Source organism: Lissotriton helveticus, chromosome 8 (genome assembly GCF_964261635.1).
Source record: "Lissotriton helveticus chromosome 8, aLisHel1.1, whole genome shotgun sequence".
NCBI lineage: Eukaryota > Metazoa > Chordata > Amphibia > Caudata > Salamandridae > Lissotriton > Lissotriton helveticus.
In genome coordinates this window covers 1,600,442,092-1,600,454,211 of record NC_136069.1, presented here as the reverse complement: position 1 = coordinate 1,600,454,211, position 12,120 = coordinate 1,600,442,092, and the positions used below count along the sequence as shown (strand labels likewise).

At 38.6% G+C, this 12,120-nt stretch overlaps 1 protein-coding gene across 1 annotated transcript in view; it reads left to right on the top strand.

The window, feature by feature from the left end:
• Nucleotides 1-12,120, top strand: part of LOC144772081 (protein sel-1 homolog 3-like) — a 397,544-nt gene that overhangs the window by 268,006 nt on the left and 117,418 nt on the right. The window contains exons 16-18 of the mRNA XM_078656264.1: nt 1,887-2,060; nt 5,998-6,125; nt 8,823-8,906. Of these exons, the coding sequence (XP_078512390.1) occupies nt 1,887-2,060; nt 5,998-6,125; nt 8,823-8,906 (386 nt within the window). The remainder of the gene's footprint in view (nt 1-1,886; nt 2,061-5,997; nt 6,126-8,822; nt 8,907-12,120) is intronic.

The window sequence follows — 12,120 nt, the reverse complement described above, 5'->3', positions numbered from 1 at the left end:
AAGTTTGAGGTTGAGGTTGAGGTTAGAAGGTGGACTAACCTGCTGGTGGTCTCAGATGTCTAGCTGTACCTTGGGTACCCTTGAGGTTACTTTGAGTGTAACTAAGATGCCACTAGGTGCACCGCTATGGACAAGGCGCTATGCAGTTCCTGGAAGATTATATTGTCTGTGAAGTACATCTTATATCGACATGACTTTTGTTTACTATGCTATGGTGGAATAAGCACACCGGATCGGCCAGCCTCTAAGGCGGTTGTAAATAGGAAATGTGTGCAATTCTATTTATATCTCTTTATGTGTTTACTAATTGTACATGCTGCAATTTCTATTGCTGTGCCATGCTTTGCTGGGAAATAAACCTGCTATGTCCCAACCCAATAAAGTGTGGGTTATGCTTTGAAAGCAAGAGAGAGGGTTTTTCAAACATGTCCCCTGGCTGGTATATTTATTTAACTTTTAACTTTATCTACTATGGGTCGACGGCTGCTGCCAATATGCAGTGGCAGGGCAGCAGGAGCAGTGGCTGAGGGGGTATTAATTAAAAAATGACTTACCCGATGCTGCTGGTGCTCCTCAGCTCTCCTGTTGGTCCCGGCAGTCCCTGGCACAGACTCCCCATCCAATCCAGACGCTGCTCTCATGCTATGAGAGCAGTGCTAAGATTAGCCTCAGCGGGCTATTTGACACTCATGCAGGCACTGTGAGTCTGTGCGTTTATCCAACCGGTTGTAGAATACTGCTGGGTTGGAGAAACTGAAGTGCGCATGTCTGTTTGGCCATCCTAAGGCGACCGGCCAAACTGGCATGCGCACTTATAAGTGCCGACCACTCCTCCCCATCTGCCATGGCCCAGCCCCACCCCTACCGACACACAGATTGCGCAGCAAGTGCCTGGAAAACAAAATGATAACACAATATAATTTTGTTACTTAGCTGCTGGCTCTGAGCCAGTGGGGCGATGCTTCTCCGCCATTGCGGAGGAGCCACCACTAGTGACAGTGCCTGGAATGATCGATTCCCTCTCATCGTCAAATTCAGCAGAATGATGCAGCTGCTTGAGTGTGTGCCTCAGGAGCACATGCATGATGTGATATAGGTCCTTAGGGAAGTGAGATGCTTGTTAAACCGATGAGTTACAATTACAAATTAAACAAAACTCGTACTGATCTAGTCATACTGAAAAGTCAATACAATAATTATAAAGAACACTTAAGTATATTAGATCAAAGAGATTATGTTACACAGTGCTCATGTCTCTCTACCTGCTGACCAGAGATGCATTCAGAATTTGCAATTTAACACTATGGCATAGCTGCCAAGTGCTTCATTTTGCTTACCTCTGATATTTACATGTGTTCAGGAGACTTCTAAGTGACATTTCAATGCTTTATGTGTGACATTTACATGTGTCTAGGGTACTTATGAGTGACATTTCAGTGCTTTGTGTGTGACATTTACATGTGTTTAGGGTACTTATGAGTGACATTTCAGTGCTTTGTGTATGACATATTGAAGTAGAAATGATCCCTTTTATGGGCTGTAATAATCCAGACACTGCACCAAAACAGCTACAACACTCACGATGCAAGCAAAAAATATGTGTTTTCTAGCAGAAGTGATAAATAAGAGAGGAGAATCCACTGGCAGAATGTACTCTATCCCTTATGCCTAAAATGGAGGAGGTCCACAAATTAGTTGGAGAGTTTTCCGTTACCCCTGATCTGTAAATCAGGTTTAAGTGCTCAAATAGCTAAAATGCATGAAAAATAGGATCTACATCTGAGATCAGGGAGGGATTTTATAGCATGGTCCCTCTCAAAAGTTGACTTTTGTCCACATTAGTGTTGCCAAATCCTTTTTCAACTCAATTGTGTTTCCTGTTCTAGAATTTTGTACCAGCCATTAACAGCTTGGGCTGGTATTACGAGAGGTATGAGAAGGACGAAGCACGCGCAGCGGAATTCTGGCACAAGGCAGACGACTTGGGTGATAAGGAGGCCCCCTTCAATCTGGGTATCCTGTATTCTCAGGGACACTACCCTGGGAAGCCCAAAGACGAAGTGAGTTAAGAAAAGCATACCCTTTCTTCTTGCGATAAACCAAGATGGGATGCGGGATAGTGATTGAGCTGTTGATCGTAGAACCCGAAAACTTGGATTCCAATTGGGCGATGTGTTTGATGAGATTATGAGCAAATCAATGTGTCGGTCTGTGCTTAAATTCTATAGGGGCTTAATGTGACGTGTTGACCCCAGCTACAGAGTGTCCTTTACCACTTCATGTTCAACCCAAACATGCTACTGCTACAACAAAACAATTCTAATTAACATTTTTACAGGATCATTGCAGCCAGTCCAGCACTATAGCAAATATATTACAAATTTGTATAAGTATGAAGGATCTCTGTGGGTAAGGGTTCACAGTTATCAAAAGCAAACAATAGCAACACCTGTGTGTTAGCCTGCAAAAGTCAATAGTAAATTATGTATGTGTCAGTCCACAAATACACATCTTCAGAGTACATTTGATGGGGATTGTGTTAGATTAAATAGAGTTTATGTTAATAACATTTATAATCTGCAGTCCATAAGACAAATATCCAGAGGAGTTAGAATGTTTTTGGGGAAAGCAGAATTTCAAGAATTTACTAGAGGTTTTTACTGTAGAGATATATCTCAAATTACCAGGCAGTAGGTTCCAATATTTGGGTGCTAAAATCAATAGAATACTGCTGCCAATCTGCACTTTAATATACTTTGATGCAGCTAGTAGATATGCAGAGAAAAACCAATGTGTTCGGGCCAACATCAGAGGGTGACCTGACTTACATTTATTTGAAGCCTTTGGAATTCCTGTGTGTTGTGAAAGGATCGAAGGACAAAAGACTGGTTGTCTGTCAGGCAGCCCATGGAAAGCTCCCTCTTCCAATGTCTTATCTTAAAATGTTTATTTTATCAGACAAAATAAGCTTTGAGGACTTTGCTTTCTTGAAGTAATAAATTACTTGTTTAAGGCTCTTGATTAATGATGTATATTCCTTCATTGTTTTTGTTAATTCTTGTCTAGATTTATCATCGTAGGTTCGCTGCCAGTGGTGTTCAGCTTTATGCACTTTTGTTTTGGCTTTTGACAATTGACCATTAAACCAAGCACCTACTTTCTTGTGCTTATACATAAGCTTTTCCATAACATTAGGCACAAAAAAGGTGGCTTGTGTGATTTAACTTGTGTAAGATTAATATAGATCTGCAGTGAAGCCTTCAAAAGAAAGTGCCGTATGTGACAGTAAAATCTTAAAGTCCTTAATCACTGATTAAGACCAAACATAGGCATAAGCTAGTTCTCTTTTGGTACCTGGAGTAGACGCGTATAGGGTACGAGAAAGCGAATAAGAAAAATATCCGTTTATCTCAGTAGCGTAGATTTCAGTGTGGTTAGTAGGAGCTCAACTCCCAAAGAAGATTGAATCCTATAAGATGAGTTAGACCAGCAGTCCATTGGGATAAATAAAAAGAAGTGAACAACTCAAGGAAATTGCAATAGGTGCTGCAGTCTGGGTATCCCAACCAGTCATAAAAATCGCCTATAATCATTAGTTGTGCTGTTGAAGTCATGACAGCTAACCAAGTTAAGAGAGGTCAGCAGTAAATACCCCATAGACTTAAGGCAGAGGGACATCTTAAGAAAAGGGAAAGGGTCAAGTTGAGGGTGCATGTCAGTTAAAGTTTTCCCACTCCTTTGATTGATGGTTACAAAAATGGGAAGATGGGAAATTAGACCCTCACTAAAGCAGCTGCGCCTCCACCACATTTTTCTTCAGTCCAATTTTGTTTATTGGTACAGCAACCTGAATGAATTTCCTCCAAAAGACCTAGCACCACAGCTTCTGCAATTCATAATGATGTAAAATATATCCTGATTGTCTTTTATAATGTAATCTATTTTCTGGTGCGTGTCTCATGGATATAGCTTACCTTTAATTTTTGTTGTCATTGTCTTGCAATGGGCCTGATTCACAAAGGTAAACTTACACTGTTGTGTAAATGTACTCTTTCTCAGTATTCCCCACCCCAATTGCGTAGTCTCTGCAGTTGTAAAATTATTGTTAAATATCAGTTGGTGAATACAGAAAAAAGAATAAACTTACATAAACGTGTAAGTTTGCCTTTGTGAATCAGGGCCAATAACTTTAGTGAAGATGGGGTAGAGCTAATCTATTCAGTGGTCAGGTGGTGGGAATTTATGCCTACATGTGAAAAGTTACAAGTATCTTCACAATATTAAATTCATTTTGACTTCAATATTTATTTAATTTTAATAGATTAAATTGAAATTATTTTTAAAGATGGATTTAAAATGGCCACAATGAAATTCAAATGTTTGTATGTGCCTATTATGTATTAAAAGTTACAACATTTATGTATAATATTAATTCAAATGAATCTAATTACTTTTATTTACAAAATGTAAGTTATATTTACTTTTAAATTAAAATAGTTTATTAAACTATCGTAAAATAATATTTAATTTGTAATTATATATAGTGTTTTAACATCAAATGAAATGTATATATATTTATAAAAGGTCATAATAAATAAATTAATTGTAATATTTTTTGCTATGGGGGTTCTCTTTTAAGTCCCTTACTCTGGTATTTTCTACGAGAAGGTGAGCGGCCATATGTGGTGCTGGATATATTTCAAGTCTGAGTTGGATTATATTTATTTCAATTTTGGGTCATGTTTGATTGTAGTAACTTTACACTTGAAAATGTGTCTCTACCCACTGTTTCAGGAGGTGGAGACAGGTAAGTCTACATGTTACAGTAAATTTAAACTTGAAAATGGTGAGTAGCCAAAAGTACAACACTTACTACAAAGTGTAAGCGTAAATTTACAAGTGTAGATTAACTCATTTGTAAATTCATCTTTATGAATTAACCCCCAAAAAGGGTGCTGACCTTGGTCTCCCCTTCTAGTCCAGGTGGTTCCATCTCCAGGTCATTAGAAAGCTTGATTAGGTTCAAATGCAGATTACCCCCTTGCGCTTGTAAATGTTCAGTCTATTTCCAATTCACTGTTTCTCGTCCAACATGCCTCTCAATTCATGTTCGTGTGGGTGCTTTCGGGCAACTGCCTGGCTCCTCCTCTACTTGCCTGCTCTCCCTCTTCCAGGTGCACATGAGCAGACAGTTTTTTCACGGCCTCCTCAGTCGGGTACATCCCTGGCGATATGACTGCTCCTGGCTGTCACAGACGGCTGCTCAGAGGTAGCTCTGGCAGATGCTCAGTAGAGCCCCTTGGATTGATTGCGTTCTGAATGGTTCATCCACACACAGGCAGGGCTCAATTAGGAAATAAGGCCCCGCACAGGCCTTATTTGCTAGTGGGCGACTACGTTGCAGATCACACCGCCATTTTAGGATGTGATGCTGCTTTGGTTCTCACTGCACCTTTGATGCAGACACATCAGCTCACGTTCTTATACACCATTAGCCTTTCATACCCATTGAATTCTGCAACACAGGACCTCCTTCATCGCTCATTATGCCTACCCAAATGGCAACTCCTGCTGACTTCCCCCAGAAACGCACATGTTTCCTTTCGATTGGAAATGGGAATATAAATGCAATATATTAACAAAGATGACCAAAGGCCATATACACATTTCCTGGTATTTTACCTCTAGGACATTGAAATGTTACAAATGTTATAACCTTTGATTTTCCGGTAATGTCACCTTACATTGTATCACTCCACTGACTTGATCATCCTGGATGACGCGTGTTCAGCATTGACTGAAATACTTATTCCGTTGCAGCCAGTTTGTCATTACATACTTCATTTTAGCTGAAATACCAAGCAAGTTGACCAAGCCCTAACTTCCTGGTCTTTGGAAATGGTTCAGGGTTTCTAGACAAGAAGCGCCCATTATTTCTTTGAGGTAAAAAGTGTACATTCCATCCTATTAGGACTCACATGCTTCTCTTATTTTCAGTTTGCCGCATACAGGTATTTCTGGAAATCAGCAACGCGGGGGCACATTGATGCAGCCGTCCACCTATCCATCTACTGGAGCCAAGGGATTCCGGGGGCTGTGCCCAGGCTGCCTCTGGATGCTGTTCTGTAGGTATTCCACTGTGAGATAAGGCCAATGTGACCAAACACTGTACATCAATGGACACCAATCACAAGTTGATATGAGTGTAGGATACACACAGTATTCAATGCTCTTTCACACCGGCACTGCCTTACTACAAAAGAGAGTGTTTGGTCTCTTTTAGCCTCTCACTCCCTAAATGCACTGAAAATAAACTAATACACATTAAATGCAGGGTTCAGAGCCCGCACACATTAATTGGGTGAGCCCTTGGACCTTTATAAACAAAGGCAAACTTATGTTGCCAACAGCAAGTGTAGTTTGACAAAATTGAACAAATGTAGTTGTCAATAAGTCAGTGACAACTTGACATTTTTTTGTGAAATTTCAGGTGCTTCTGAGTGGAAATCAAACATGATTCTCTTTGTTAATTTCAGAATACTGTTATGTGTAGAGCAATTTCTGTTGTCCACAAGTTACCATTAAAGTGATTGACCAGTTAAATGTAATAACTCTCATAAAAACGTCTGTGCATTGCAAATCACAAAGTTGAAAGGGAGGTGGGCCCTCCACTCTATTCAGTTTCTCAAAATAGTCTACCTCTTAGTCAATACTAAATATGGTGCCCCCTAAATCGCAAACGTAACAGGAAGAAAATAAGCATCAGAGGTGGTAAGGGGTGCTAGTGTTTTAGGGAAGGGTGATGTTTAGATGTAGGAAGTGGTTTACAGGGATGAGTGGAGTATAGGGATGGTGAGGGGTTTTTAGGATTCAAAGATGGGTGGAGTTTAAAGATAGTGAGGGCTTTTTAAAGTTCAGGGATAGGTGGAGTTTAGGTGTTAAAATTGCCTTTTGGGATCAGGGATGGATGATATTTAGGAATGTTAAGGGGAGTTTTAGGATCTGGCAAGGGTGTTGCTTGTGGTATGAGGGTGATTTCATGCTCAGGGTTGTGAAGGGGTATGGGAGTGATGGTGTTCGGTCGTGTTGAGGGGTCAGTGAATTAAAAGCAATAAAAGTAATTGTTTGACAATTTAGAAGACATAAATCTGAAGTAATGTCCCCTGAAGTAAAGCAATGAAATAAATACCTCTGACAACAATGTTTCTGAATGCAACCATCACATTTAGACCTTAAACAACAAACATGCAAAAGCCAATAAAAAAAAGAAAAACGCTTTCCATCAATTGGTTTCTGTCAAATGGTAAATGCCATTCATCCAGCAAAATTCCATTAAACAGTTTAGGTGAAATGATTTCTCAGTAATGGTAGTCCATGAAATAATTTTTCTATGGAAGTACATACAACCGATAGCAATGAATGTCCACACAACAGCTGCTAATGTAGTCTGGTAAAGATTGCAGAGAAGCAGTGGCAAGCATGCATAAAACAACAGGTTTCAGGTGTCCTAGAAAGCAAAGCTACAAATTAACATGGTACAATTCAAAATTTGAAAGGTTTCAAAAGACACTATCCTGTTGCCAGATTGCCACTCCACCCATATTAAAATATCTATTAAGGAATAGACGAATCCCCATCTCTCAACTGTGTTCAGGACTTTGTTTATTCAAAAATCTGAGTATAACACTCTTAATTTTCTTATCCATGTGAGAAAGGGTAACAAGATGTGAGTGTGAGTGAGAGCGCAGTACACAGACTTTCTATGCGTAAACCAGTCTAACATACGTCCAATTCAAAGACACTTCTACATCCTGCATTACTTCACCTTTCTTTATAGCAATCACTGCAAAGAAAACAACATGTTTTGTAAACATCGGGAAACTGTCTTGTGTATTTTGAGGGTTTGGCAGCTAAATGAACACTTTTAAGCACTGATTGAAAAAGGTTTGAAAAACACTGAGAAACACTGAAATCACAAAGAATAAACACTGAAAATCAGACTGCCTAGAACTGTGTCATGGTGAGCTAAACCTACAATAGGACAGTGCTCTTCAACTCTCATTCCTAATTTAATGAAAGGTATAATCATGATATTTGAGATTATGGCAAAGTACAAAATTGTACAAAATTATAATCTAATGACCCCACTGTCCCATTATTGGTCTTTGAAATCTCATTTTTTACAGTAACAATTTTACTCTGTAAAGAAGATCATTTTCAGGTCTGATTCACAAACTACACTTTGTAGTATGTTTTGTAGTACTACAGTACAACTACAAAATGTATTATAAAGTGCTTTTCACAAACTGTACTTTTGTAGTAACTTACACTTCGGTAGTAAGTCCCTACTACCATGATTGCAGAATTATGTGCAGTGATGGATTTGCTACAGAAGTGCAAGTTACTATAAAAAAAAATGTAGGTCACTACAAAAGTGCCATTTGTGAATACCAAAAAGTAGTAAACTTACACAAAAGTGTAAATTACCTTTGCGGGTCCCTTTACATTTAACAGTCTGAAGGCTAAGCAATGTTATACTCTCCTAAATACATTTCAGCAACTAGAAGCGGGATTAAAAAATATATATACTCCTAATAATCATGTGGCAATTCACATGCAGCTTTTTAAAATATTTGTGAATAAATACTGACATCATTGTATATGTCGAGTAGCCTTTAAAATTACACTACTTCCAATATTAACTGAGCCTGTACCTCACCCACTAGGTAGGCAGCTGCCCAAGAAACATGCCTGATGTCTTGAGGCTTACTTGAACAGGAAACCCTTGTATGTAACAACAACCTTCTACATTACATTTTCAGATGGACCAAATGGGCATCAGAACAGAATGGGTATCTAGGAGCTATCCTTCGCAAGGCTTTGGATGGCTACCTGCACCAATCCTGGTGAGTAGCACCTTGTAACTTATCAAAGATGCCATCAGATTCCTGTCATGTATGTTTTGTGTAGACCTCCCACTATCTAGTACAGATCTTTATCCAAGTAGTTAGTGCTTGTGGATGATTTGCAATTGACAGTGCTGGTAACCAGTGTCCTAATAGCAGTGCAGATTATCTCGCGCTTGCAGCCCATGGTCCTTAGACATGCTTGAGGTGTGAAAGAAAGGTTCCACACTGAGACTTTTCTGCACCACTCAACACAGAATGTCCATGGACACTCATGTCCTACAGCCTTGAAAGTGCCAAACACACTCTAGAATGACAGTGTACATAAGACTGCAGGCCCTTGTGAACACTCATCTTTTCTGAACTGGTGAAAACACTGAAGTATTCACAGTAATGGTGGAAAATGAAGAAATCAGTATGAAATTGGTCGGCAAAGGCGCCACTATTTTTTTATTGTACAGGTAAAATGTGCTGCGCAGTCCCCTTTTCTTTGCCTCATTTCGGCCCTCGCTTTAGCTATTTCCACATGCTGTTGTCACCATTACCATTACCTCTGCTCTTCTTCTGTTGGCCACCTCTTTCCCTCCCCATTTCCTACTTATTTTCCTGTTCCTATTCTGTTCTGCCTCCCTTTGCTCTGGAACTTTTATATATCTGCTTCTCAATTTATTCATGCCAGCCTAAAGTATATATGTATGCATGTATGTATGTATGTATATAGCATTTCAGTAGGGCACACCTAGCCAAAAGGCTAGGTGTGCGCTACTGTGAATTATGAATGTGTTTGTAAATACTTTTTTAATGGCCACTTTTTTGTTTTGTTCAATTTTTTCTAACTGTTAAAAAAATTACATTTGCAGGATCAAAGACAAAAATAAAGTCAACAAGTAAGAGGAGGCGGAGTGGGGTTGTGGATGATTAGTGCACTGTTTCTGAAATTAGAGTACCTTTGGGTGGTTCTGATCGATAGAGGGTTCTTGTTCCAGATCGTGGGTGCTTAAATAGAAAAGGCCTGCTGTCTGTATTTTCATTTTTTACACTTTTTAGTGTGCAGCCTGATGGTGTCCTGGCTGCAAGTGTGCAGAGGTCCACTAGAGATGTCTGCAGGGTTGCTGATCATGATGGTTTTAAGGATGATCTTGAAGCTAGCATTGGTAAAACCAATAAATCTCTATATTTTTATAGAAGCAACACCATTTACATTTTCATGCCCTTCAGAAGCTCTAATCAGCACTTTTTCAATGCCGGCTGCAGTGCCCTGGGCCATATACGAGATGCCCTTCAAGTTAGACACAAGAGATTTCTATAGCAGCCAATAGTGTTTCTGGAGTGCTCATAGACATAACTTTTCACAAAACCGCAGCCTCAAGGTAGGAGTGCCACACACATGGTAGTGGGGAGGGAGGTTTAGTTATTGTAGGTTGGGCATGGTAAGTCAGGAATAAAAGGTATGGAGGGTTTAGCATGTAGGTGTGGTAGGATAGGTATACTTTGGAAGGTCTAAAGGAAAGGATATTGTAAGTAAGTTATTCAAGTTATGGTAGGCATTTAGATATATTGTAGGTAAATAGGTATGGTAGTTTAGTAGGTCTAGTGTGTAGATTTGGTGTGTAGGTATTTTTGTATGGGAGGGAGGTTAGGTATGGTAGGTATGAAAGATATGGTAGACTGGCTATGGGAGGTGAAGTAGGTTGAGTCTGGTAGATAGGTATTGTAGGTAGATGCAGTAGGTATGGTAGGCAGGTAGGTATGCATGGTAGGTGTTCTTGGTCTGATAGTTAAGTAGGTACGGATGTATGACGTTACAACGCATACTTTTACAACGACTACCATTACAACGAATTTTTTACAACGCAAAAACTTTTACAACGCATACCATTACAACGCAAGATTTTACAACGCAAGTACCTTTACAACGCATACCATTACAACGTAAATATTGGTTAGTATATAATATTTTTTTTTATTTAAATTATTTTAAATTATTAAAATATAATTAAATTTTATGTAATTTTATTTAATTAATTTAATTTAAATATAATTTTAATTTATTTTTACAAATTAACCCTGTACCCCAAAAACCCAAAACTGACCCTGAACCCTAAAAATATTTATTTTTAATTTAAATTAATTTAAATTATTAAAATATAAATATTTTTTATTTAATTACATTTAATTAATTTAATTTAAATATAATTTTATTTTATTTTTACAAATTAACCCTGTACCCCAAAAACTGAAAACTGACCCTGAACCCTAAAAATACCCCTTTACCCAAAAACTGAAAACTGACCCTGAACCCTAAAAATACCCCTTTACCCAAAAACTGAAAACTGACCCTGAACCCTAAAAATACCCTTTTACCCAAAAACTGAAAACTGACCCTGAACCCTAAAAATACCCCTTTACCCAAAAACTGAAAACTGACCCTGAACCCTAAAAATACCCCTTTACCCAAAAACTGAAAACTGACCCTGAACCCTAAAAATACCCCTTTACCCAAAAACTGAAAACTGACCCTGAACCCTAAAAATACCCCTTTACCCAAAAACTGAAAACTGACCCTGAACCCTAAAAATACCCTTTTACCCAAAAACTGAAAACTGACCCTGAACCCTAAAAATACCCCTTTACCCAAAAACTGAAAACTGACCCTGAACCCTAAAAATACCCCTTTACCCAAAAACTGAAAACTGACCCTGAACCCTAAAAATACCCCTTTACCCAAAAACTGAAAACTGACCCTGAACCCTAAAAATACCCCTTTACCCAAAAACTGAAAACTTACCCTGAACCCTAAAAATACCCCTTTACCCAAAAACCCAAACATATAATATTTTAAAAATAATTATATACTTACCAATACTTACGTTGTAATGGTATGCGTTGTAAAAGTACTTGCGTTGTAAAGTCCTGCGTTGTAATGGTATGCGTTGTAAAAGTTTTTGCGTTGTAAAAGTTTCGTTGTAATGGTAGTTCGTTGTAAAAGTTGCGTTGTAAATGTTGTTTCCCGTAGGTACATATGTTTGTTAGGAATGGTAGGGACGTAGATAGGTTAGGTGTGTTCGCTTAGGTATGATAGGTAGGTTAGGTATTATAGTTTCTATATGGTAGTAGGGAATAGAAGGTATGGTTATTTAGTTATGGTTGGATGTAATAGGTTAGGTATTGTATGTTAAGTTTGGCAGTAATTTATTGTAGTTCAAGTATTGGA